At 39.6% G+C, this 24,875-nt stretch overlaps 1 protein-coding gene across 1 annotated transcript; it reads right to left on the bottom strand.

Annotated features, from left to right (window-relative positions):
- Positions 1–348: 348 nt before the first annotated feature.
- On the bottom strand, positions 349–20,844 carry LOC121659734 (hyaluronidase-1-like). The gene is made up of 4 exons (XM_042018178.1): positions 20,461–20,844; positions 10,331–11,284; positions 4,336–4,425; positions 349–3,171 (listed from the first exon to the last, which is right to left on the bottom strand). The coding sequence occupies exons 2-4, from the start codon at positions 11,246–11,248 to the stop codon at positions 2,743–2,745; spliced, it is 1,437 nt and encodes a 478-aa protein (XP_041874112.1). The 5' UTR covers positions 11,249–11,284; positions 20,461–20,844; the 3' UTR covers positions 349–2,742.
- Positions 20,845–24,875: the final 4,031 nt, after the last annotated feature.

Below are 24,875 nucleotides of genomic sequence, written 5' to 3'. Positions count from 1 at the left end.
TTGCTCTTTTACCTAAGACAACATAGTGATGCAGATGCAGAACTGGACTAGCAGTTCTTCACAGAAATATATGATTCAAATTCAAAAACCTTCGTATCCAGATGGATGTACTACCACAGATACTCATACACTCTTCTGTGTGAAATTGTACCCTAGGCTAAAGAAGAACCACTGGATGAATTCAGACCTGACATAAACTGACAGAGCCTTATGCACTTGTACAGGTCTCTACCAGTGTTTCCTGATACAGAATATACACCACAGACTGAGTCAGGAACACAGACACTTTATCCACAGCATTTGTTTAGTTTGCATAAATTTCCCACAAATTACCAGAACTTTAGCTGATGAAGACCTTATGTCAGTTTAATTGAATTATGCTACCCAAATAAATTGTCTTTTTAAGTCTCAACATCATTTATTCTTACAAGCATACAGAAATAATGAAAACACATTATGAAGTGACACAGAACATTTTATAAACATATTTCACTGACACAGTGCATAAGCATTAAAACATTTTCACTTCAGCTCTACAGGACAGCATTGCACAAACCAGGAGCATCCAGTTCAAATACAGACCAGCATTGGTGACAGGTATTTAGCAAAACTGGGCTAATAGTTTCTGTGCTCTCAAGATACTAAAGTATATGTAGATTCCCTTGGAGTTTAACAAACTCTGAACTGAGTAAAGAGGCTGAAGCAGAATTTTTTTTTTTAATATTTTATAAGGTAAACACAATAACTTCAATTTAAAAGCTTAGCTCTTAATAGCTGTAAATTTTTCTAAACTTTAATTTTAATCCTTTCTCTCCCCCACCAAAATGAGGAAGTTTTTTACCTTTATTTTTGCTGTCATCCATTGCTGTTACACAGTACAAAGCAAAAGGTCAGTGGCAAAGCTCTCCTGGGGCTTCTCAGCACATGACATTACCATGACCCACTATAGTGCCTAAGTCACTCAGTCTCTGCTTAACTCAAGTCTGTTCAATTTCAGTGCCTAGATTTAAAGGCAGCCTTAACATCCACTGCACATCTGTTAGGAGCTGGATCTTTGTCTCAAGTGAATCTGAGTATCACCTTTCACACCAGCTGTGAATCTGGTCTGGGCAAACCAAAGATAGTTTTTGTTATGTGTGGTTACCATGAAGAAATGTTCAGAGATAAGAAGATTACATAGAATACAGCAGATTATAATTCATGGAGATATGTTAATGTTTACAGTAATTTAGGACAGTCTTAAGAAGGGGCCTGGGTAAGAGCCAGATTCAGACCTCCTTGCACAGCTGAGTATCTTCTCCGAATAGCCTTGCTGATTTTAATCAAACTGCTGCAGGAATAAGGTACTGTGTAATATGAGCAATGTAGTCAGGCCACAGATGATCAATACAGACACTAGTAAGGGCAAAAAAGAAGTCTTAGACCCACATGTGGGTTTCTTATCAATGCCTGTGTCCATGATCTGGAACAATACTCAGTTCAATGCATCATACAAAAACCTCAAATGAAATTATTTTAGTAAGTCAGAGTGGTGTAGGGAATTTCTTGGGCTTGTCTTCAGTTCAGTGAAGGCATCCATTGTTTGTTACATTGAAAAGCTATGTGGAAGACAGATAGGTCTTTGATGAAATAAATTTGGTTCACACATGAACGTGAACCAATGAATAACTGCAAATGGACATGGCACAGCCTGACAGGACAGCGTGTTATGGACACTAAATTAACCAGTAATCAGTAGATCATTAAGCTATACCACCTTCAGAGAGGTCCCCATCTGAAGCCAAATATTTTGGCTGCAAGCCAAAAATATTTCAGTAAATAGAGTTCTTCATTTTCTCCTGACCTGCTGAGGGAAACACACACTGACAAGTAGGATCTGTCAGCCTGTTCTCATTTCCCACTCACTGACCAGCCAGCAGAAAGCAAAGACCTGCAGCAGCTCCAAAGGCAGCAGGGTTGCCTCCTTCCCAAGGGTTAGGGTGAGCAAAGAAGCGCTTCCCTATTTCCTGCTCAGGCAGGAGTGCTGCTGGGTGCCAGCTGCCAGTGCTGCTCTCAGAGCTCAGAATCCCCTCCCCTAAAAGTAATTGCAGAGATGTTCAGTCAAACACTATCTTGGCAAAGATGGCACAACACTAGTTCTGGAAATACCGATATCTCTAGAAGTAACATGAATCAAATTAGGCCTTGGAATACTGAAATGTATATTTTTAAAAGTGTTTGCTGGTGTATAACTCTGTACTCTTCACATTGCTTATGCAGAAGCAGTAGGATCAGTGGTTGTGGCTCTGGGCACAGTGCAGCTTCTCATACAATGTACCACTTGATTTCAGCAAGAGCTGCAGAGAACAGTTCCCAATCCCTGGTCCACAAGACTCTCCTCATCACCATGTTAAATCACCCAGCCCTGAAACAAAGAGGTTCTGTGTTCTTTTTTTTAAACTTCTACATGGTTGACTCTTTGTACAAGTTCATTCAACTTTTTTATTCAGGTAAAACTTCCACTGCAACAACAGAATCTTTATCTGTTGAACACATGAGTGAAGCACAAGGTAGGAGTAAAGGAGCTGGTAAGAAAATGTTTTCAAAATTTAAGTGTCTAAAAAAGTTCCAGGATGGGGAAATTATTAAACAGAATAAAATTATTTCATCAACAATGCCTTTTCCCTTTGCAATAAAAATTTGCTAAGGAGCAGAACTCTTAGAGGTACCGTTTTTTATTCCCTTGCACTGCCTTAGAAGACCTTAGTGTGCAGAACAAAGCAGAAGAAGCTGTATGACTCCTAAGAAGAAGACAAAAAGGTTTTCTTTTCTTGATCTACTAAACACTACATGAACCCAGTGCTCCAATAGCCTTTGGTCAGGCAATTCACAAAATATTCCTGTCCAGCCCTGGTAACACTGACAAATGAATCTCTGCTTCATGGCTTCAATACTCTCCAGGCTGGGTTCACCAGTCACCTGGAACCTGGGGCCACTCTCTGAGTGATGGTCATGGATCTTAAAATCAGTGGGTGACAAATGGAGGTAAGCAGAGGAATCGCTGTTTTTGCGGATACATCTTCCATTCTTCTTGCACAGGACTTTGCTACAGAGTTTGGCTGCTGAGGTCACATTAATGACATAGTGTCCTAAAGGTCCGTCAATGTACCGCTTCACGGTTAGGCAGCTCTCCTGTGAATAATAGAAGACCATGACACATTTCTCAGTATCTAGCACCATGTCCAAGTTTATTATATGTAAAAAGATGCCAGTACTAAACTGTTCTTGCCTAAAGTAATACATTGAGATAAATCTTGTTGGATGTACATACTGGAGTGATCTATTAGGTTTCAATGAACTTATTTCCATGGGTAAGATTAGAAAAGTATTGACCTCTACTATAGTTTCTATTTGAGTTCCTGCTAGGGCCCTACAGTATGAGACAAGGGAGGAGTCCCAGGAAGCAGGAAGAGAGCTGATACGGTAATCTGAGACTAACTGGTTCCTTAAGTAGAGATTTCTGGTGACTGCTGACTAAGAGAAGTTCATAGGACTAACAGGTTTTAAAGCACAAATTAAGTCACCACTTTGGCCCTGATCACTCCAATACCTTCAGTTTACCAGGGGCCACATAATTTTCATAAACCAGCACAGAAGTTGCTGCAATTGCAGCTAGAAAGTTCCAGTTCAGATTTCCTGTACCAAGGAAAGTACCAAGGAAAGTACCAAGGAAAGTACCAAGCCAGTGGTACTTTGCCAGGGATTTCAGGAGTACGAGAGCAGACTGCATGAAACGCAGAGTGGGCACCAAAGGCCAGCCCAGGTTTAGGAATGGGGGCTAGCCTGCCATGCCTCCTGGGAAACTCCAGTGCTGCCTCCCATCTCCTCAAGAAGGTTTATTTGTGAAAGTCTGAGGAACCTGGGAGAAGTAACTAGGGCTTTTCTTGTGACATTATTTTCCATGTGACATTTCAACATTAGCAACCAGAGAAAACACCTCATGTCCGGACTCCATCCCTTCCCAGTGGATCTGGACAACTGCCATAGTTACGAAGAAGAACACAGTAAAACAAGCTGTGCTTATATTTGTATGGCATCTTTTGGAAACCTGTCTTTCTCCTCACCTGGACTCATTATTCCACCAAGCTACAAATGACGTGCCCAAAACAATGTGCTCTGAAGCAATGGGACTTCTCAGCCTAACAAAACTAATGAGACCTGAAAGTAGTACTGAGCCATCATCCTCAGTTGTTGGCTGATGACATTGACAAAGGTAGATAGGTGCTATGGAGGGTGTGGTGTCAGAGAAGAGGTATTGAGGTGATTCCTAAGAACCGATAAATTGGCACAACATACCTCTGAGCTGGCGTATTGCATACTGCCCCAGAGAACAACTCCAGCTGCTCCCAAAGCCGCGCTTTCCCCAATGGTATTGACCAGATCCCTCTGAAAAAGAAGGCCAAATCCACACATGAGAAAAACAAAGATACAAAAGCAAAAGCAAAAAAGCACTGGGATATGGGAATCACTTCTTTTTTTTCCCAGAAGCAACATTGGTCCTGTGGTATATTCTTCACAACAAAATCACTGTTTAGTTTAGAAAGCTCTGCTGTGTCTCTCCAAAAGTTTACATAGGTGGCATTCATCAGTGTGCCTACCAAATAATAAAATCCTTATAGTTTATGCACAAGGGTTCCTCCAACCAAGCTGGTGGAGTAAGAATTGAGTGATCTATTTTATCTACCAGTCTTTGAATGATTACGAAACCTACAGAGGCAACATTTTTGGCAAGTGATGGTAAGTATCATCACACATCACAGGATCACCCTTGCAGCATCTAATTGCAGTTGATAGGCTTTAGGCAGGGGTCTAACTCATGCTGCTTTAGCCGTGCCAACTGAGTTACAGGGCTGCTGTTTCTACCAGCATGAAAGCGAGTCGTCCAGGAAACACATCTTTGAAAAATTAACCTCTCTCCTTTCTACAAGTACCAAGTGGGGGGAAAAACCCAAAAGCACACACGTTTGCATACTGATTTAACCATGTCCACTTTTAGAATTGAATCAGTAAGGAGCTGAGTTGTAGCAATAGCAACAATACAACTCTACCAGAGCAGCCTGAGTGTAGAACAGGGGTCACCAGTGCCTTGCCAACAGCATGGCAATGTATCTTGCAAGTGTCTTAAAGCCATTCTCTGAGATTATGAATTTTGTGTCTAAAAGAATGCAATTAAATCTTCAAAAATACATGGGAAGGAACTTCTTCCTCCAGATTTCAAGGCATAATCAATTACATCTAAAACCATTTCTGTCTACAATAATTGATTAAAAAGTAATTACTGATCAGTATTTGTAGTGACAGACATTAAAATATTTCTCAATTTGACAAAGAGAAAATTCCTTTAAAAAGATAGTGATGGTCTTTTATATAGTCTTCGCAAATCTTTAATGAGAGAACAATCCAAAATACCAAGCAAATTATCTCAGTATGGTGGTGGAACCTTAGAAAAGCAAAATTATAGAATGGAAGAACCATGTTATTATTGTTAATTACTACTAAATAATATATTTCTCTGTCTAAGTGGGCCTGTTGATTTATCAATGCATAGTTATGGAGTTCCCATTCCCAAAACATTTGCGGCCTGAGAGATATTAAAAAAAAGCACAAATAAATGTCGTGGGAAAGGGAGAATCCATTGAAGAGTTGAAGACAATTACAGAGAATTCAGAGCAAGCAGGGGCTTTGACCCTTAACTAAAGGTTGGACAAAACAGTGCAGGAGAACCTGGAAAAATCGGGAAGAGCAGAGCTTGCCTACTGGCTCTTAGTGCAGAGTTCAGAGTGATATAAAGTATAGCTGGTCTTGCCTGAAGCTCCTGTTGCTGCTGATCACCCAGTCTTCTAGAGACTGTCATTACTCTTGAAAGTATATAGGCCAGTAGTACTTTTTAAAGGATAGTGGTGTGGGCTGCAGGTATTCTTTTCAAGGGGGAAATAAGGAGGAGGGGTATTTCTTATGGGAATTAATTAATTAATCAGTTTAAAAAAAAAGGTATGTTAATTAAAGATCAAAATATCAAATGTTAAACGAATGTGAAATACAGTCTGATGTGTTGGTAATGAGGGTTCCCAGGCCTTCATCATCTGCAACGCATTTTATGATGTTTACCCAGATACAAAGGCCAGACTGTGGTTCTACATTACTCACATGACAGTTGAGTGATTTCACACTAACACATATCAGATTTCATTAACAAATTAATTAAAACTTATCAGACATCCAGAACAAATATTCAATAAATATTTAGCATTGCTCGATGAACTAAGACCTGAGCAAACCCTTACTTTTTGCAAGTAATATGCTCTGGGAATTAGACTGCTTGACCAGAAGTCAGTAAATCTAGTTTTTATAACCCCATATTCCACATCTTTCTTTTGTTATTTTTATCAGATCCACAAAAAGATTACAGTACTTCATGTCTAATTCATATGCATGTAAAACTGACAAAACTAACCCTTAAAGCCATCAACACAGAAGGGCTCTTCCCTAAATGACCTATGGACAGGAGGTTGCACCTTTGCTTTTACTTTTGCTCTCTGATCACTTGTTCTTTTTGGTCTGATGATTCCTTAACTCTTTTCTGATGCCTGACACAGGGTGCTGGATTCATCCTGAGCAGGTTGGGAAGAGAACAGAGCCAAGAGCTTCTGCACCAGAGGTAGGTGCTCTGACCAGTTGATGGTCATACAAAGAGGGAGGCACCACCACCTTCTTCCTCCTCCTGTGCTACAGACAGGGGTAGAAAATAAAGGTTTTGTTCCTCGTTTGGGTATTTTGAGAAAAGGAAAGATATGTCCCTCTCCTAATAGGTGAGAGTGGCAAATTGAGGCCAGAGATAAGGAGGTGCCTCCATGAAGAACTGAGTGAGGCACATGAGCTCCAGCAGCAGCCTCAGATACAGCAGTCCTGGTGTTGGGATGGAACCAAGTGCCTCTCCTCACACAGGACAGCTTGGCATTGGTGGGGGCTCACTGGCATGGCTCTTCTGTGAGAGTGTAAAAAATGCCTCATATGGAAGAGAACATGCAATTTAAAAAAAATTAGATATTTTAAATATTAATATCTTGGCATCTGTCTAGGTGGAGAATCCTAATTTTTTCCTTGTATCAGACATGGGTGACTGGTATTTCTCCAAATGATTAACAAGTCGACAAAGCCTCTTCCCTTTTGATGCTCATTCTTGTTCAAGCTTTTGGGGGCAGTGTGCAACTGCCTAAGGTCCTCAAGACTAGGCTGGACTATCTCCAAAGACAGCTGATTTGGCAGGCTATAATGTCTGTCAGTGTTTGTATTTAGATCACCCAAGTCACTGCACTGGACATTAAAAAAATAGGAGGTGAACTAAACCATTTCAGTTTTGGAGCTCAAGACAAACCAAGACAGTCAGTTCTAGTCACATGTTGAGGAAAGAAAAATAAGTATGTCTGTAATCTTGAAGAGCCTTTGTTGCAGACAAGAGTTTTCTGTATTCAGCAATGGTAGTGCAAGCCTGGCATGTTTGCAGGGAGTGGTCTCTATACACATGCGCACCTGGTCATCAGAGAAGACTATCTGTAGGGGAAGAACAGGATTGTTATCCATTATTAATCATTTGTCAGTTGTCATCCTGCTTTATTAATGACTTCAGCCATCTAGTCAGGGAGCACAGATTCTACTGTGTGACTTCCCTCTCCCACACACTTAGTAGTGAATTGTCTAGGCAGAAAGTTCCTAAATACCCCACAGATGGCAAATTGCTTATACACATACGTAGCAAATACAGAAACCTTTCATAATGACTTGGATCTCAATTCAGAATTTATAAATTGTTTCCATGACAAAAAGCAGGATTCATTTCTCAGACACCTTATGCACAACTCACCTGATTTCTAGATGCAGTCAGGGTGAAAGGTACAGCACACACAGCTACAGCATCTGTCTGGGACCTGGGCCTTTCATCTTTCTGAAGGTTTGATAGACCTGTGTCTCTCCCTCAGTGACTCTGACTCACAAGCATTTTTTCTGACTCCACTGTGCGATTTTACACAAGCCCTGTGTACAGAAGGGCTTGCACACAAGCCCTTGAATGAGTCAGTCTTGTTTCTGTTGGAACATAAATTACAGCTCTCGCACAGCTCAATGGAGCAAGGCTGTGGTTCTCCTGGCCCAGCCCCTGACAGAGGTCAGGTAACTATCCCAACTGCCTACTGTTCCAGTTTTTCTATGGCCATTTAGCCTGCATGTCATTGTCCTACACTGGTACCTTTCCTTGTCACCTTGATGCACATAGTTTCTGGAGCTCAGAGGTTTCATGCCTTGTTTGTAACTTTGTGAGTGTCGCTTAGGGGCATGGCATGGGTCAAATGAGAAGCACCAATCTAATCTAAAACCTGAGCATACAAAACCACATTTAAATTATCCTGGTGGCTCCAGGTCTATGAAAGAACACAAGAACACTATTTGCTGGATCATTCCTATATAGAAGGTTTTTAAATGCAACCCTGCAAGTTCCTGTCAGACCCCAAGCTGTTCCCACAGATGATGTGTGTAGCCTGGACACATGTTAAACCCTGTCCCATGCTGAGTATCCTGCCCATGCTGTCCTTATGAGAAAATACGAGGTGGAGCATAATCCAAATATGTTTCTCTGGCTATGCAAAGATCTTTCCTGGCTGCAGAGTTATAAAGTGATCTTTAAAGCATCCAAAAGTAAATGGCTGCATGCAAGTGGAAAACAGGCTGGTGAGTTAAAGAATGTAACCTGAGAGGAGCATCACTCTAAATTACCAGTGTACTGTTGGGAAAACAGCTTAAGGTAAAACAGTAACTATGTACCACCACAGATCTTGAACTCACACATAACTGGTAACAGCATGCTAGTTTTCATAACTTTCAGTAACATTCATGGTATTTTTATACTGCTCAAGGGACTAATTAATTTTATAAAAATGTATTATCGCAGACTGCATTTGAAGAATTCTTATGTATTTCCTAGCCTGAGCTCTTCAGTGAAGGTGTTCCGGGTGACATCCTGCCTGTACTGACCCCAGTGACTCCTTCAGGACCGGACTGGCCTATCTGCCCACAATTTCTGAGTCAGCTAGCACCTGTGATTTCCACAGACAAAATGGCTCCAGAGAGTTCCTGGTTGCTGAAAATGAACCAGACCAAATTCCTAATTACTTCTATGTAAAATATGCTTCCTGAAACATTTCTCAGGTTCTCAGGGGTCTGCTGCACCTCCTCAGCTCCAGCTCCAGGCTGAAGCCCCCCACAGCCTGTGGTTTACTGGACTGAATTTGCCTTTTACCTTGACACTTCTCTCCCTTTTTTTTGTTCTGGTTTGAGTCAAGAACTTGTCTCTGGCAGAAGTAGAAGGAATCTCCCATGCAGCTCTCCAGAAAATAAAGGGATGGAGCACCCCCAGATGCCCTTTGTCATCAAGGGGTTATTTCCATGACTTCCCTGCCCCGGATTTTCTCCTTTCTCGTGGAATTGATAGAAACTGAAGAAAAACTTTTGGCACTTGAGACAACTACCAGAGAAATGAGTAAGTGTCTGTGTGTCTCTATCATGTGCATAAAGAAAGTCAGAGCAACAATCATCATTACAAATCCAGAAAGTCTGAGATTTACATGTATATAATTTACCACCAGTGTTGTGGCCACTACATATTTATTGCACTTGATCACTGATTGATGGAACATTGCAGAACTCAAAAACTGTGTTTCTTTGATAAAATGACTCCACAGTTTAGCACTAAATGTTGGACATGAAGATGTTGTACTTCTGAAAAGTGAGATAGGTGGCCAATACTCATCATGGAGTTAGGAACTCCAGGACAGATTACTTTGCTTGACTAGTTTATTTCTATACTGAATGAATTTACATTTGCATAAAGAAACAAAAAAGCCCTGAGGCTCCTTTCTCATGAAAGTTTATCTTTCCATTGCACTAATTAGTTTTAAACATCACAAAATTTGTCAAGTTCATTTCACAAGCTGCCCATAAGAATTAAAATATCAGAATGAATTATTTCCTTAAGGAAATTATTTCTTTGTACTTTCTTTCTAAATTACCCTCATTAAAAATATACAATGTTATCTCACAGAGGTAGACCAAACCACTGCAATATTAACCCCTGAAAGGCACAGAGTTTTGTACTGTGACTACAGTACTTCCTCTCAGGGGGCTGCCTTAAATTTGAAAAACAAAAGCGTACGTGCTTTTATACAGAAAAAGCTTTTAGAACATACTTTTTCTAAGAGGCTATTTCTAACTTCTAAATTTTGAAAGAAGTCTGTCTGCTTACCTCTGTTAACACATGAAAAGTATAGGCATAAAATGGTCTGGAGTAAACAAACACAGGCAAAATATAGTCTTTTCTAGCAATTGAGGCAACACGTATTGCCTCTTTAACCCGATAGTGAACAAATTTTAGTGCATTTGGACTTGACTTCAGCATATAATCCAGGTATATAGAAGGGTAGAGAGCAGTGCTTTCCTTCCACAGCCAAAGCAGGAGGTCATTGCGGAAAGACTCAATGGGCGGGCATTTCCCTGTGTATGTTTGGGGGTGTTCTTTGTAATCGTAATTGTAGCAATCTGGGTAAAGATAGTAACCCCACAAACCATTTGGTCTCATATGCTCAGCCAGAAGGATGGTGTTATTCATAAAACTCCTGCCAGCATTTTCAAATTCCTCTTTAGCCACTTTCCTAATTTTGTCCTCTGACCACCGAGGATGCCGTCTCCTAACAATCTCGAGAGATTTGTTTCTATAAATGCTTTTATTGCCCCAGTTCCTATCCCACTGGGGCCTCCAGTTTTCCCAGTCAATGACTGCAAGTCCCTGAAATTTCTTCATGGGTATGCAATAGTCAATGTCAGACTTTGCTTTGCTAAGGTGTTTGATAAGACTTTCGTTCTGGGGCACCCCTCCATTAACGGGATCTCCGTTATCTGAGTAGTAGGGATAGTATCCCAAATGAGTGTGATAGAAGATTGTCACATTGGATCCACTCAGAGTCTCATTGATGTTGGATGCAATGTCAAAAACAGCAAGATCCAGGTCCACCTTGTACCGCAGCCTGCACTGCTCGGTTGGTGCATTCCAGACAACCATGAAAGGCTTGTGCAGAACCAGAGGGGCCCGTGCTGGCTTCGGCAGATGAGCATCAGCCAGAGTAAGCAGTGCCACCACTGCCAACTGTTTGACCCAAACATCCATGGTATGTTTTTTTTCTGGGAAATTGCTATGATGTGCCTTTGAAAACAAAACCAAGATAAGATGTTAGCAGGGCAGCATGGAAGCAGGTTTTATGATAAGGGAATGTCTTTTGGTTTTATTTGCTTTTGATAACATTAAACTCAGTGCAAAGAGTCCAAAACTGATCTTGTAAAAGTTAAAATGAATTTCAAATGCTTTGAAAAACTTTATTATATTCCACGCTGTCTGGAAACTTCACTTCCTTTTCACCCCAACTCCTCACACAGTTGATTCAGACCTTTCCTTAACATTTATTAGCTCCCCCATGTCTACTAAACTAGATAATAAAGTAATAACCTAAAATGATAGTATAAAAAAAGAATGTGCGCTCATTTGAAATTTCAGCTTCCAAACAAGCTCTGCTGTAGTCAGTCTGACTTGCCTAGAAGATCATCACAGTGGGGTTGCAGCCTTTGCTATCTGTATATTCTAATGGTCGCAACAGGAAAGGTAGTTTAAAAAAAAAGACACTTCTACCTCACACAGATTAATGGAGACAACTCAGAAACTCTGCAATTTTCAGGATATGAAAAAATTATATTGTTATCTACCCCTGAATTTCATTTTCATTTTCTAAATGAATAGATGCAAGAGTGATAATCAATCTTCAGGTTAGAAGAGGGGTACTATTAATGACTTACTGGTCTAAGCTACTTATTCTGAAGACAAATTAAATATTCATATGTTAAAGAAAATAAATTACATTAAGCAGATCTGACCTAGCTGGAAAAACCTGCTGTATCTTTGAAAAAAGGGCTAGTTTGTAGAAATGAGGGGTATTCATGTCAATTTTTCCTTTCAGAGTCTGATGTTTTCCCTGGTAGTCACACTGGCTTGGGACTGCAGTAGTTTGGGAACTGCCAGTGCTGCAAGGCTGCTGGTACCCTGGACACACCCCCACTTTGCACCCCATGGGGCAGCTGTTCGCCCACTGTCCACAGGTCGCTGCTCCAGAATCTGCCTCTGCTCCAAAATCTGTCTCTGCTCCAAAATCTGTCTCTGTTCCAGTCTCTTCACCAAGAAGCACAACTCAGCTCTGTCCTGGGTTTGTTATTCGGGTCTCTTTGCTGACCTTTTTATGATGCAGAGGTCATTAAAATGGTTTCTCTATGAATATATATAGTATGACATAGTTCATCAACTCAGCTGTTATTTTTTATCATTCACTGTTTTAGGCACATGTTAAATCACTGCAATCACTGTGTGCACTGCAGGTTCAATTCATGCACCAGACATGTGAATTTTAAATGTCTTGAAACTGGATGTTTCCCTATTTTTACATCCATTTTAGTGATTTCTTTCCTTGCCTGTGAAGTCTAGTTTTACTTGTCCCTTGTATTTTCTCAGTTAACATCAGTTAATCACTGAATTCCTCTTCTAGACTAGGAGAGCTCTTCACACCTACTCATGCATTAGCTCATAGCCAGGATTTTTACATTTCTTGCTTTCCAAACCAGTATGGCCAACACACCACCCTAAATACTAGATCTTGTAGTACTCCTCTCATATTTCCTTTTAATCTGTAATGGGATGCCAAATCTACAGGAAGGCTGCAGGCACCACTATCCAAATTTGTTGGCAGACTTGTTCAAGGGAAAAAACTTTCCCCTGTTTAAAAATATGTTGGCTCTAATAAATTACATAATCCAGGATTTCTTCCTCTGTCATTTGTTCTTCCATGCCATTCTTCCATGCTCTGGGTTTGATGGCTCTTCTCCTGTCTGCAACTGCTGTCCTAATTTTCTCCCTTTCCCTTAAACTCTACTTTGTCCTTATGTCTCCTACAGAACAGCCCTTCTCTCCTCTATCCTCAGTTTTGTGTTTTTTCATCCTCAGTCCCAGAAAAGCATTGAGTCCCCCCACATGTGGTCTGATATGAGAGCACCTTCCCAAGATCAGAAGGAGGCAATTTGCATGAAACAGTGGCTGGGGCAGGGAGTTAAGGGCAGGACTGCAAGAAGCCACAATGCAGGATTCCCCAGGAGCAAGCCCTCATTACCAAGCTAGAGTTATACTCCATTGTTTCCTCACTCACTCCCTGAATGCTTGTTTTGTAAACCTAAATATAGATTTAGCACCCAAGTTTTAAAATTTTGTTCACAATCCTTTAGACCCTATTAAAGATAACATCCTTGAGTGAAATGGGCCATTGCCACCAAGCTGATATTACTTAAACCCCTGCCTGCTGAAAAAGGATGCCAGGTTACTGTCACTCCACTGATCTGTTGAAGGGAGGTCTTATGCTTGCAACCGGTATATTTTTCTCCATTTTCATGCAATCTTGCATAATCATGTAAGTAATGGCATGGGCTGAGAAAAACAAACAAACAAGCCAGAAAAATTGCCTTTCCCTTCCTGTTTTATACAAACTGAGGAATGCACCACAGTGCTCTGCATTTTTTCTTTGATGTAGCAAATGATCTCACTACATTGCTAAGTGATTTTTCATGATTTGGACTGGATGGCTTTGCAGTACATGTGAACAAATCCATAAGATAAACAGAAATTTTCTCAAAAAGTGGTAGCTCAGATGAAATGGGAAGAGCACCAGGAAAAAAGAAAAGACCTTTAGTGAATTTCTGTGTAAGAAAAGATCTGGGAAAAGATCCCAGCTGCCTATTCCCACAATCCAAATGCTAGATTGTTCAGCCTTGTGTTATTATGTACATATAATTAGACATTAATGACTAATACAGTACAGTTCTTTCTAGATCTGAGAGCCCTAGACATTAGAACATTGCAGATAATAAATCATAACAGAGTTAGGTCAGGAGATAATATTGCAGGGTAATTTTTAGTTGTGTACTTTTAGTTCTTGGGCAATTCTTGTTACTCTTCCTGACAAGACTTTAAATAACAGAGTAGTTGGGGTTGGAAGGGACCTCTGGAGGTCACCTGGCTCACCCCCAGATCTGGTCACTCAGGACAAAACACCACAAGTGACAAAATGAAAATGTTTATCTCAGGAAATATCAAATAATTCTCAAGGGTCTTTTGGCTGAATTTACCAAATCTTTGAAATTATGAAGAATGTTGGACATGTTGCTTAATTCTAGACATGCAGATTTCTGTACCTGCAAGATGAATCCCACAAAAAAAGGCAGAAATCAGTCTAATCCTGCTCAAGCTGTTTAGAAGTTAGGGTCTGGTCAAGGACAGTCATTCAGGATCCTCTAGTGAATACTTGATACCTCCGAAAGTTGCTGTAAATTCCTTATTTAAAGCCCTGTGGAATTAGTCACCCAGATATCTCTATCAATCTAAGTAAGCTGGTAAGTGCATAGACAACATGCCTACCTTCTAGAAGGCTAAAGCACCTCATTGCAATTAAAGCACTGTATTTCATTGCAAAGCATTTCACTTTTCACATAGGAGACATTATCATACACAATTAATTCTGATGTTATTTGCAGATGGGAATTTAATTACAGATATTTTTTCTTTAAAAATTCTTCTGAAGGCAAGTGAAACGAGTTTTCAAAGCAGACAAGCCTATAGGTCTGAATGATGAGAAAATAAATTATCTGTTGTTTCACAAATGCATGAAAGAACCTCTAAACATGAACAAAACATCTTTTATTACAATTTCCATTGCTCTATCTTTGGACTTCATCCTTTTTATTCTCATGCATGGGCACTAATTGGACCGCTTTAATCCCTGTTTTTTAATGAGCACAGACACTAACAATTCCTCCTTGAAGCTCATTATCAACTTTGATTCGAATTCTCCTTTTTTTTTCTTTTTTTTTTTATTCAATGACACATTATCACGGTCAGTTTAACTTCTCAAAGATGCAGAGAGCTTTATGTGGCACTACAGTGTTTTCAGAGCAGAATATGCTCTCAGAGTTTCTGCTCTATATTCTAAAAACAAAAATGAATTCTTCATAAATGAAGAAAATGGGGTCTGATCACAAATCTCTTGGGGTTGATGAAAATTTTTTTTATTGTATTCAGGAAATTCTGGATCACATTTTCACTGCAAGAAATAACATGTAGTTTTTTATTTGCCTCAGTTTCTGGTATGCAGTTTATGATGAAACAGGCTATGGCTGGATTTCAATATATCCTTTAGTAAGTGTGAATTTTGCCATTTCTTGAATAGGAAAAATCAGTTAATTTCTGCATATTCCTTTCATAATCTTTGTAAAAATTAAAAACATTTACTTTTCCCAAGCAACTGCTGTTAACTTAGTCCAGCCTGTATTCAACTGTGTTTATTATTCCACTCTATTTTGATTTCCAAATAGTTGAAAACAACTGAACTAGCCATCTTAATTTCACACTTTGGTTACAAAATACACCACTTAAAATTCATAAAAATATAGACTCTCATGCTAAATAAACCTGTTGGCACACCATGTGTTCCAATGCAGACTGATGGTGTTCTCTAGATGGACAGTTCTTCTTCTCTAATGGTTTTTATTGATTATTCCAGCATTTTTTGCACTGCAGCACATGACATTACACCTGCTGCTTATTATGATATTTATATTGGTCATAGAACCAGACAACACAATTTCATAACAGCCAGCAAATTCATCCTCTCATTTTATGCTCATTGATGTGCTGACTTGAAGTATTGTCCATACAATTAGCTACAACACAACTGGTTTAATCTGTGAAGTATGGGTTATACTGCACATCTGTCATTGAACTCAATAATTACTTCAGAATTCTGAAACAAACTTAAAAAAAAAAGGCTAGTTGCTATGGTAACAGCCACTTATGATTCCCTCATTAAGCAGTATCTGACTAACATAATTTAAAATCCAGAACAGGAAAGAGTACAGTTGACTTACAGACGAAAGGTGATTTTTCCAACAAAAAAGAGTCATGTTTTGTGATCTAAACCAGATTTACAATATTTTTCCAAGTTTGTTTTCAGCCTCTCAAATGTGCTATTGACTCCTGTCTTGCAACTGCTGAGTATACTTTGCACTTTGTTCCATGGCAAATATATTCTTTTTAACTAGTGTTTCTCATATCTGTAGGAAATAATTTTGCTTGGAAAAGAAATAAAATTGATGACACCTAAAAAGGGAAATAATGAAACTGAATTGTTTGAATTCCACTGAGGAACGTATAAAATTGGCAGCTAGAAGAACTGTTCTTTTTTGAATGTAGGTTGACCACATTTGATGTAGAAGTTATTATTATGGCTAAGAAATACAGACATCTCAACTGTATTTAAGCTTTTTTTTTTTTTTTTTTTGGCCACACAATCACATTTCGAAGTTGCTTGCAAATAATTTGAAAATCTTGTGCATGGATACATTATTCTCTCAATTTGAAAATCTTGTGCATGGATACATTATTCTCTATGAGGTATGATTTATATGCATATAATATGTATTTACAGTGTGTTTATCTACACATATATGTATATTTCTCTGTGTTCTTAGGAAATAAAGGAATGACCAAATCTGTCCAGCCTGCCTCTGTCTTGGTCCCACTCTGCTGTTGCTTTTCTGTTTCAAAATGATGCAAAAAGTCTTGCTTTTCCTGTTTATGTTTAATAATGGCTTGCATTAGTAAGCTGGTAAAATGGACAGAGAATACCTGGGTCCATCTCAGCAGAAGTATTCTATACTGAAACCTTCTGTGGGCCAAAAATGTAAAACTGCATTAGAGAGAGATTAAGCATCCACTGTATCCTCACAACTACCAGTTTTCAGTCTCTTGACTCACATATCTTTGTAATTCTCCAGTTATATTTCTCAGATTAGATCCCAAGTTAACAAAAAAAGTGAACAGAAGAACCATAATATCCTGAGGAGAAGGACTTGGGGGTGTTGGTTGATGAGAAGCTCAACATGACCCAGCATCCTGAGTTTGCAGCCCAGAAAGGCAGCCATACCCTGGGCTGCACGAAAAGAATAATGACCAGCAGTCCAGGGGAGCTGATTCTGCCTCTCTGCTCTGCCCTCCTGAGACCCACCTGGAGTGCTGCACCCAGCTCCAGGACCCTCGATATAAGAAGGACATGGACTTGTTGCAGTGTGTCCAGAAAAAGGTTATGAAGATGCTTGGATGCTCAGAGCACCTCTCCTATAAAGACAAGCTTAGAGAGTTGGGATTGTTCAGCCTGGAGAACAGAAGGCTCTGGGGAGACCTGAGAGCAGCCTTCTGGGACCTAATGGGGGCCTACAAGAGAGATGGAGAAGGACTGTTTACAAGGCCATGTAGTGACAGGGTGAGGGGGAATGGCTTCAAACTGAAAGAAGGTAAGTTTAGATTAGATGCAGGAAACAAATTCTTCACTATGAGAGTGGTGAGGCTCTGGCACAGATTGCCCTAAGAAGTTGCGGATGCCCAGTCCCTGGAAGTGTTCAGGGCCACGTTGGATGTGGCTTTGAGAAACCTGATCTAGTGGGTGGCATCCCTGCCCATGACAGGGGGGCTGGAACTGGATGATATTTAAGGTCTTTTCCAACCCAAACCATTCTATAATTCTGTGATTCTATGGTTCTATGTTTATAATCTCCCTTAAAGATCAAAGTTCAGAAATGAACATATGATTGACATATTACAGTTCACTTCCAGTAGGTGAGCATAAATACCAGGTTGCAAAGCATGGAGAAGCATCCCTTTATTTTCATGTAAATATATGAAAAGAAATTCAAAGACCAAGGAGATGGGGATCCAGGCATATGCTGTCGTTGCTGATGTTTTTGTGAACTGTGGATTATTCATGTAAAAGCAAATGCAAAATGCCAGAGGATATTCTTTGGTGCATGTCACAGACTTACATTAAGTCACTTTTGGGGCAGCGATCTGCTTAGGCATTTCCTGTTTGGCTTTATTGTTTCTGCTATGTACAGCTTGTGTCATGCCTTAAACTGAGAGAAAAGACTGCAAGGAAGCATGGGAATGAAAGGGGAAAGAATTGGTATCGACAAGATATTTTTCCCATGAAGCCTGCAATTCTCCTATTAAAGATAACCATTTTCATACTTCGTATGTCCTGGTCTATCCTCATCTACCTGTAATGCCTCTGTCTCTAATTATTAGAGGCCAGACTCTGACATGTTCACACACTGTTTCTTATGCCAAGTCACTGCATTAGTACCAGCAAGACTGAGGGCTACTCAACACAATGACAGAGGGAAAATAAAGATACAGGTCCCCAGTATTATTCCAGTTAAAAGATTGTGCTGCCATTTTAAATCTCTGCAGATTATTGATGACACTTTGAACACCAGGGGAAGATAAGGTAATATGGTCTAAATCTGTCTGGGCAGTAGAGGGAGATTAAATATATATGTGCCACAAGCAATTTTTCAATTGCTGAAGGATTGAGTAAAAAAAAGTATTTTGTGAGTGGAAGAAACCATGTAACATCAGCAGTATTATACCATTTTATATATCAAATACATTAATTTAGCTTGCATCTAATACATGAAGAACCGATCTAATTTTTTTATGTAAAAGCCTGATGCATTGTTATTTTCAATTCCAGTCCATTTGCTTCTGTTGCATTATAAACTGAAGACAAAGGTATTCTAAGAAAAATATATTCCAATATTTGAAGTTGCAAAATCTATGTCGAAAGTATGAACTTTTATATGCAATTTAATATTTATTTCTTCTCCACATGCAAAGAATAAAGGGGAAAAATAAATTGGTGGCTTATACATTTTAGAGGAGCCTTATTGATTTTCAGAACTGCTAAAGCCTTAATTCCCTGAATAATTAAGACTAACATCCTCAACATTGTTCAGTACACTCTTCTGGCTCTGACCTTCAATGGGTGAAAATTAAAGTGCCAACCACGAGCACTCTGTAAAGAAGTTCTCAGTTTTTTATAGATTTTCCTTCTAATTTTATTACTAAATATTCTTAGCTGAAGACCATGAACATTAATTGGCACTAATAGAACACATCCTACCTTCTGGTGTGGAATTTTAATAGCTTATAAGAATGTATGAATGGGAAATACTGTTCAATAAATAATACATGAGTTTACATTGTTGCAAAGCATTTAAAATAGTTTAGCTTCTTTCACACCATCTGCTAAATTCACACATTCATTTTCTGAAAGGTTTATTGTTATTAGAGGCACTTATAAGAGAGAAAATTAAATCAAATTGATAACAGAGAGAATGCCTACAATCAGGCCTTGGCTTATTCCTGAGAAAATGCTCTAAGCTAAATTAACTTTAGCTGACACAATGATAAATTATGCTTTCAGATAGTGTAATTCAAGAAAATTCAATTGAAATTAATTGAGGGATATAAATCTGGAAATATTCCAGTTGAATTCATGGAGTTATTAAGCATTTATAATCTTGTGAGAGAAAAATGTGTCCTTTAGTCAGCTAAAAAACCCTAATATTTTGGCAAACTCTTAAAACATTTGTATATTTCCACCATGAATCTCTACTTGCAGTAAATAATTCCTTTTCTTTGGATAGTACAAAAGGGAATATCACACTTTGGCTGCAGAAACTCAAGACAATTTGGAAAATATGCATAAAGCATTTGAGGTGAAATTAACTTTGCACTTTATTTGCATGCCAATACACAGCTTAGTCTGTTGTCTACATTGTTTCAAATAAAGAATTTAAAGTACTCTAGCTCTACAAAAACCCAGCTCAATACATTGACACAAAATATTAACGAATAGAACTTATTTTCAAACAACTAACTGCATCTTCCTTTGGGCTCCTCTTGAGATTATTTTAAAATGCACTGTTTGTAGGTGTGACTGCCATTTTGAAACAATTCTCCTGAATGTTTTGCTTCTAATGAAAGAAGTATTTTTTTATTATTCATATGGGATTAAATATGTGAACAGCATATGATTAGCTGCCCCCTGGGTGAGCAGTGTGGCATGCACAGCCCAGTGCATTTAAGTACTAAATTGATAAATCAAATTCCGAAATATCCCAAAAGTCAAAACATTACTTTTTTTTTTTTTAATGTGAATTTTATTTACAAACACCATTTCAATATCACTTTTCTAGCCTAAAATTGCTGATGCACATTGGAGTGTTAAGCACCAAATAGCTATTTGACAGATAAAACTACAAACCGAGAAATAAAATATAGTCCAGAATTGACATGATACAGAAAACAACACAGAAATCCTTCCTAACTGGTAGACTACAAGCAGAAGTGAAAACTTTGTCTTTACTGATTGTTAATTGAGTAAATAACATGGCACTTACCTCTATAAAATCAAGGAATAGCAGCAAACTTTGCTGAAACAATTTACAACAGCTGATGTGTTTGTCCCAGGAATGTGCTCCTCCTAATGAGTGGGCTTTTAACTAATGAGAAACTGACGGCATTCAAAGATGAGGGCAGAATTTTACCTAAACACACACTCATCATCTAATTGTAAAATAAGTAGATAAGTTAATTTAAAAGGTAGATGTATTACTTGTAAGCATCTGGGCTTGTTCTGTAATAATTTTGTATTGCCTCCTTTTATGACTGATAAGGGATCAACTGGACTGGTATTCGAGAGGAATTAAGTTGTGTTTTGAGAGTTACACACTCTGGACTCAGCAGCACCAGGCATTTGCAGAAGGGACATCTAGGTCACTGCAGCACGGGGAGAAGCAGGGATGCTGGCAAAACCAAGCAAACAAAATAGTTCAGGAAGAGTTATTTTAAAAACTGTCTGGATGGCTGAGTCCAAAGATTGGTGGTGAATAGACTCAAGTCCAGTTGGCAGCTAGTCATCAGTGGTGTTCCCCAGGGCCCAGCATTGGGGACAGTCCTGTTTAATGTCTTTGTCAGTAACATGAACAGGGTGATCAAGGGCACCCTCAGTTTGCACACAACACCAAGCTGAGCAGGAGTGTTAATATCCTGGAGGGTAGAAAGGCTCTGTAGAGGGATATGGACAGGCTTGACTGATGGCCAAGGCCAAGTATATGAGGTTCAACAAGGTGAAGCGCAATTGGGTCGCAGCAACCCTATGCAGCGCTAGAGTCTGGGGGCAGAGTGGCTGGAAAGTGGCCCTGTGGAAAAGGACCTGGGGGTGCTGGTCAACAACAGCTGAACATGAGCCAGCGTGTGCTCAGAGAGCCAATGGCATCCTGGCTTGGATCAGAAATTGTTATCCTTGGCCAACAGGACAAGGGCAGTGATAATCCCCCAGTACTTGGCACTGGTGAAGCTGCACTTCAAATCTTGTGTTCAGTTTTGGTCCCCTCACTGCAAGAAACACAATGAAGTGCTGGAGGATGTCCAGAGAAGGACAGCTAAACTGATGAAGGATCTGGAGAACAAGTCTGATTAGGAGTGGATGAGGGAACTGAGATTGCTGAGCCTGGAGAAAAGGAAAATGAGCAGGGACTTTATTGCTCTCTACAGTTACCTCAAAAATTTCTTCATGGAAAGGGTTGTCAAGAACTAGAATAGGCTGCCTGAGGAAGTGGTTGAGTCACCATCCCTGGAGATATTTATAAGATATCTTATAAATGTGGCACTTAGGGATGTGGTTTAATGCTGGACTTCGGTCAGTGCTGAGTTAACAGTGGAACTCAATAACCGCCAATGGTCTTTTCCAAACGGATTCCATGATTCTATCATTTGTTCATAATCTTCCCTAAAACTACATATGGAGTGCTCTAGTCTTTGCTATTCCTTGAATGTGACACCTGCAAGCAGACCCCAGGGACCACCGTTTCCTGATCCCAGTGTCTGCATGCCATGGGATGGTGTGAGTGACCGAAGAAGGGCAGAAGGGACCAGCCATATCACAGCTCCATAAAGAGCCTTTTAAAGTGGTTCAGCATGAAAAGAGCTTCAACAGCTACATGCCACCTCCATGACCAGTCAAACCCCCATCAGATGTATAGGAACGGACAGAAGGAGTCCCTGTGTACAGAGCTATGATGGTCAAGGGCATTTGTGTATCCTAACAATGCAGACCAAGAGGTCAAAAACGTCCATATCTCCATGTGGGAATTGTGAAGTGTAAAAGAAGGAAACCCTGGATTTCCTCATCTTGTCAAGTATGACTGTTGTCATTTAAGTATTAAATTTGAAACAAATACAGGAAACAAGTACAAAGAATTATTGGAACAACTACAGACATTTTTGTTATTTTTGTTGCCACATTTGTCTCCAAATCTGCAGAGCTATTTGAATTAAATAGGAAAGAAGTAGCTCCCTGAGTCTTGGAAATAATAACAGCAAGTTTCCTATGGGCCTGCGTCTCATCCTTGACTGAGGTCCAAACTAAGATTTCCCAAGGCTAAGGCATGTACAGAAGACCTCTCCTGCACTGGTGCTCCAGCTTGCAGCATGACTCCCGTTTTTCTTGCCTTTTACTCAGCAGGTTGTTTCCATCAATCAGTAGACCTGAGACGGCTTCTGAAACCTGAGCCACTCTCAAGCGTCTGGCTGATATTTGCTGTCAGGGAAGGACAGGCAATCGTACAGACAAACAGACAGGGTTTTGCTCATATCTGTATGGTCAGCAAGGGCTTGAATGTCACTCCTACAATGGGAAATACTGAAAAATCTGTTTACTGACTGTAACCCACCATCATCAGTAGTTCTGCTAGAGGGTGCATTTAGCAGCTGTCCCAGCCGTGCCACAGTGCAGCCCTGCAGCCCTGTTGGGGTAGGTGCCCCCCAGCACCTGACTGCAGCCTGGCAGCGCTGTGCCGCAGCCCTGCTCTCAGGGTCCCCTCGCAGAGCACAGCCAGCAGCATCACCCAGCAAGCACTGCTCTTCCTGACCACCTGCCAGATCTCAGCAACACCACATGCAAAACAAAAGGTGATTTATCTGCCTAAAATAGATTATAGGACAAAGGGTAAAACTAAACAGATAGCTTTTCATATTTGGCCTTACATCCATCTCTTTTCTTAAGCCAAATATTATCTCAGCCTGCAGGCTCGGGAGTGGAGGCCAATCTGACACGTGTTTGAAATGCCTCTTTGTCCACGTGTTTCTAGACGGATTTTTCCTTTGGGAAGTGGCTGCTAATGCAGGTACTGCCCACCTCCTCCTTAATACATACTTACCCTTTTTGCAAAGGTTAGCATCCCCTTGGACCCTCAGCTCTGTGCAGCTCAGCCTTGCCAGATCTGCAGTGAACCCTCTCCCTTACTTTCATTGTTTTTCTGGGTCTTATTTCACTTCACTTAAACATTTCCCTTTTTTCTTATCTGCACTCAGAATATGAAGCAAACTAAGGCATAATTTGTGAGGAATTTTTTCCCACTAATCTCTTTGTTCTATCCATTCAAAAATACCATAACTTCTCAATTAAATGTTAATAAAAATATCAGTATGTAAGAGTAAAATATGCATATGCTGTCCACATGTATTTAGGTTATATACGTATGTAGGTAAAATCTTTGCTATAGTAAAAAAATAGAGCTGAACACATTTAAAATAGAGTGGAAGGGTGGAAGAAACAACTGACTAAAGTGGTAAAGAACAACAAATTTGAAATATTGTTTGTTTTACTTGATATTGCAGTTTCACTTGATAGTTGGGAAATGGAGATCACAGGAGAGGTGCAACAATTGCCATGAGTCAGCAGCTGTTGATTCCCAGCATCTGACAAAGGATGCCTGTGTGTCTATATATATAATTCTGACGGAGAGGAGAATGACACCAGGATTTGCAGTCTAGCTCCTGCCAACCTTCTTCTGTGCCATACTAAACTTCTGCTAAAAATAAAAGCCCAGAGCAGCCTTGCTCTGTTGCCCTGAGCTCAGGGGGTGAGCATCTACATCAGGAGCCTTCCCAGGTCCTGCTCCTTCTTGGCAGCCAAGCCTCATCCCCAGCCACGCAGAAAATGTTCTGGGGGACAGAAGGAATGATGGGCTGCATCAGAAGAGGGGAAATTATAAGGAGACACATTTGGGTAAATAATTCAGAGAGATGCTTGTGCTTTGGTTTTATTTGAATTAAAAAGGAAACCAAGTCCTTTGTAGGAATTTGAGGGAGAGTGCTGTATTTTATGTAAAGCAGCATTTGCTTAGAGGTGGAGAGAAAGCTCAGCTGTCCCCAGCTTCTTATTACGTATCTAATAATAATAGTTTTATTTCAAATTTTATTCCTGATAAATATAATTCAGTTTCCAATGCATCAAGAAAGAAATGTCTCAGGAAATCCCAACAGGTATGTGGGTTGAAACTTGAATAAAATGTAGTACGTTGTCAGATACAGAACTGATCTGATTTGGGATTTATTTTCAAACTATTGACAAAATAATTTGAATGCATATTTCCTAATTAATTACCAAGTAGTTATTAACATCAGTGTTTAAAGACTTTAAGAAAAAGAAGAAGTCCTAATATATATTAAAACCCAGGTTTTATGCCATGTCACAAATGCATTTGAAACAATAAATATCTAAAAAACTCACGTTATTTAACAACTTGGGTAGCATAACAATTCTATCCAGAATATGCATTTATTAACAAAATTACTTTTAAGAGTTTTAGAAAAAAAAAATTCAACACTGCCTACAGAATAACTTCTTTTGCTTCACAGCTAGGAAAAAAAGGGTGAGAAGGAGTATGGGAATAATTTAGTATTACTCTGACTTTTAATAACCATTTTTAAAATAAATGTTGTCAGGTTAATTAGACGTGTGGACTGTGGG

The sequence above is a fragment of the Corvus kubaryi genome, unplaced genomic scaffold (genome assembly GCF_017639235.1).
Source record: "Corvus kubaryi isolate FWS band 111438036 unplaced genomic scaffold, C.kubaryi_AGA036_p1.0 137, whole genome shotgun sequence".
Classification (NCBI taxonomy): Eukaryota; Metazoa; Chordata; class Aves; order Passeriformes; family Corvidae; genus Corvus; species Corvus kubaryi.
The sequence above is the reverse complement of the archived record's forward strand: the minus strand, read 5'-3'. Positions and strand labels throughout refer to the sequence as shown.

What these genes read in the sequence shown, in the direction of transcription:
- LOC121659734 (XM_042018178.1), bottom strand. Translation starts at nt 11,248, where the DNA reads ATGGATGTTTGGGTCAAACAGTTGGCAGTGGTGGCACTGCTTACTCTG. An exon ending in CTTTTCATGTGTTAACAGAG is followed by an intron (nt 4,426 to 10,330) that starts GTAAGCAGACAG and finishes CTTCTTTTTCAG; the next exon opens with AGGGATCTGGTCAATACCAT. An exon ending in TGCAATACGCCAGCTCAGAG is followed by an intron (nt 3,172 to 4,335) that starts GTATGTTGTGCC and finishes TATTATTCACAG; the next exon opens with GAGAGCTGCCTAACCGTGAA.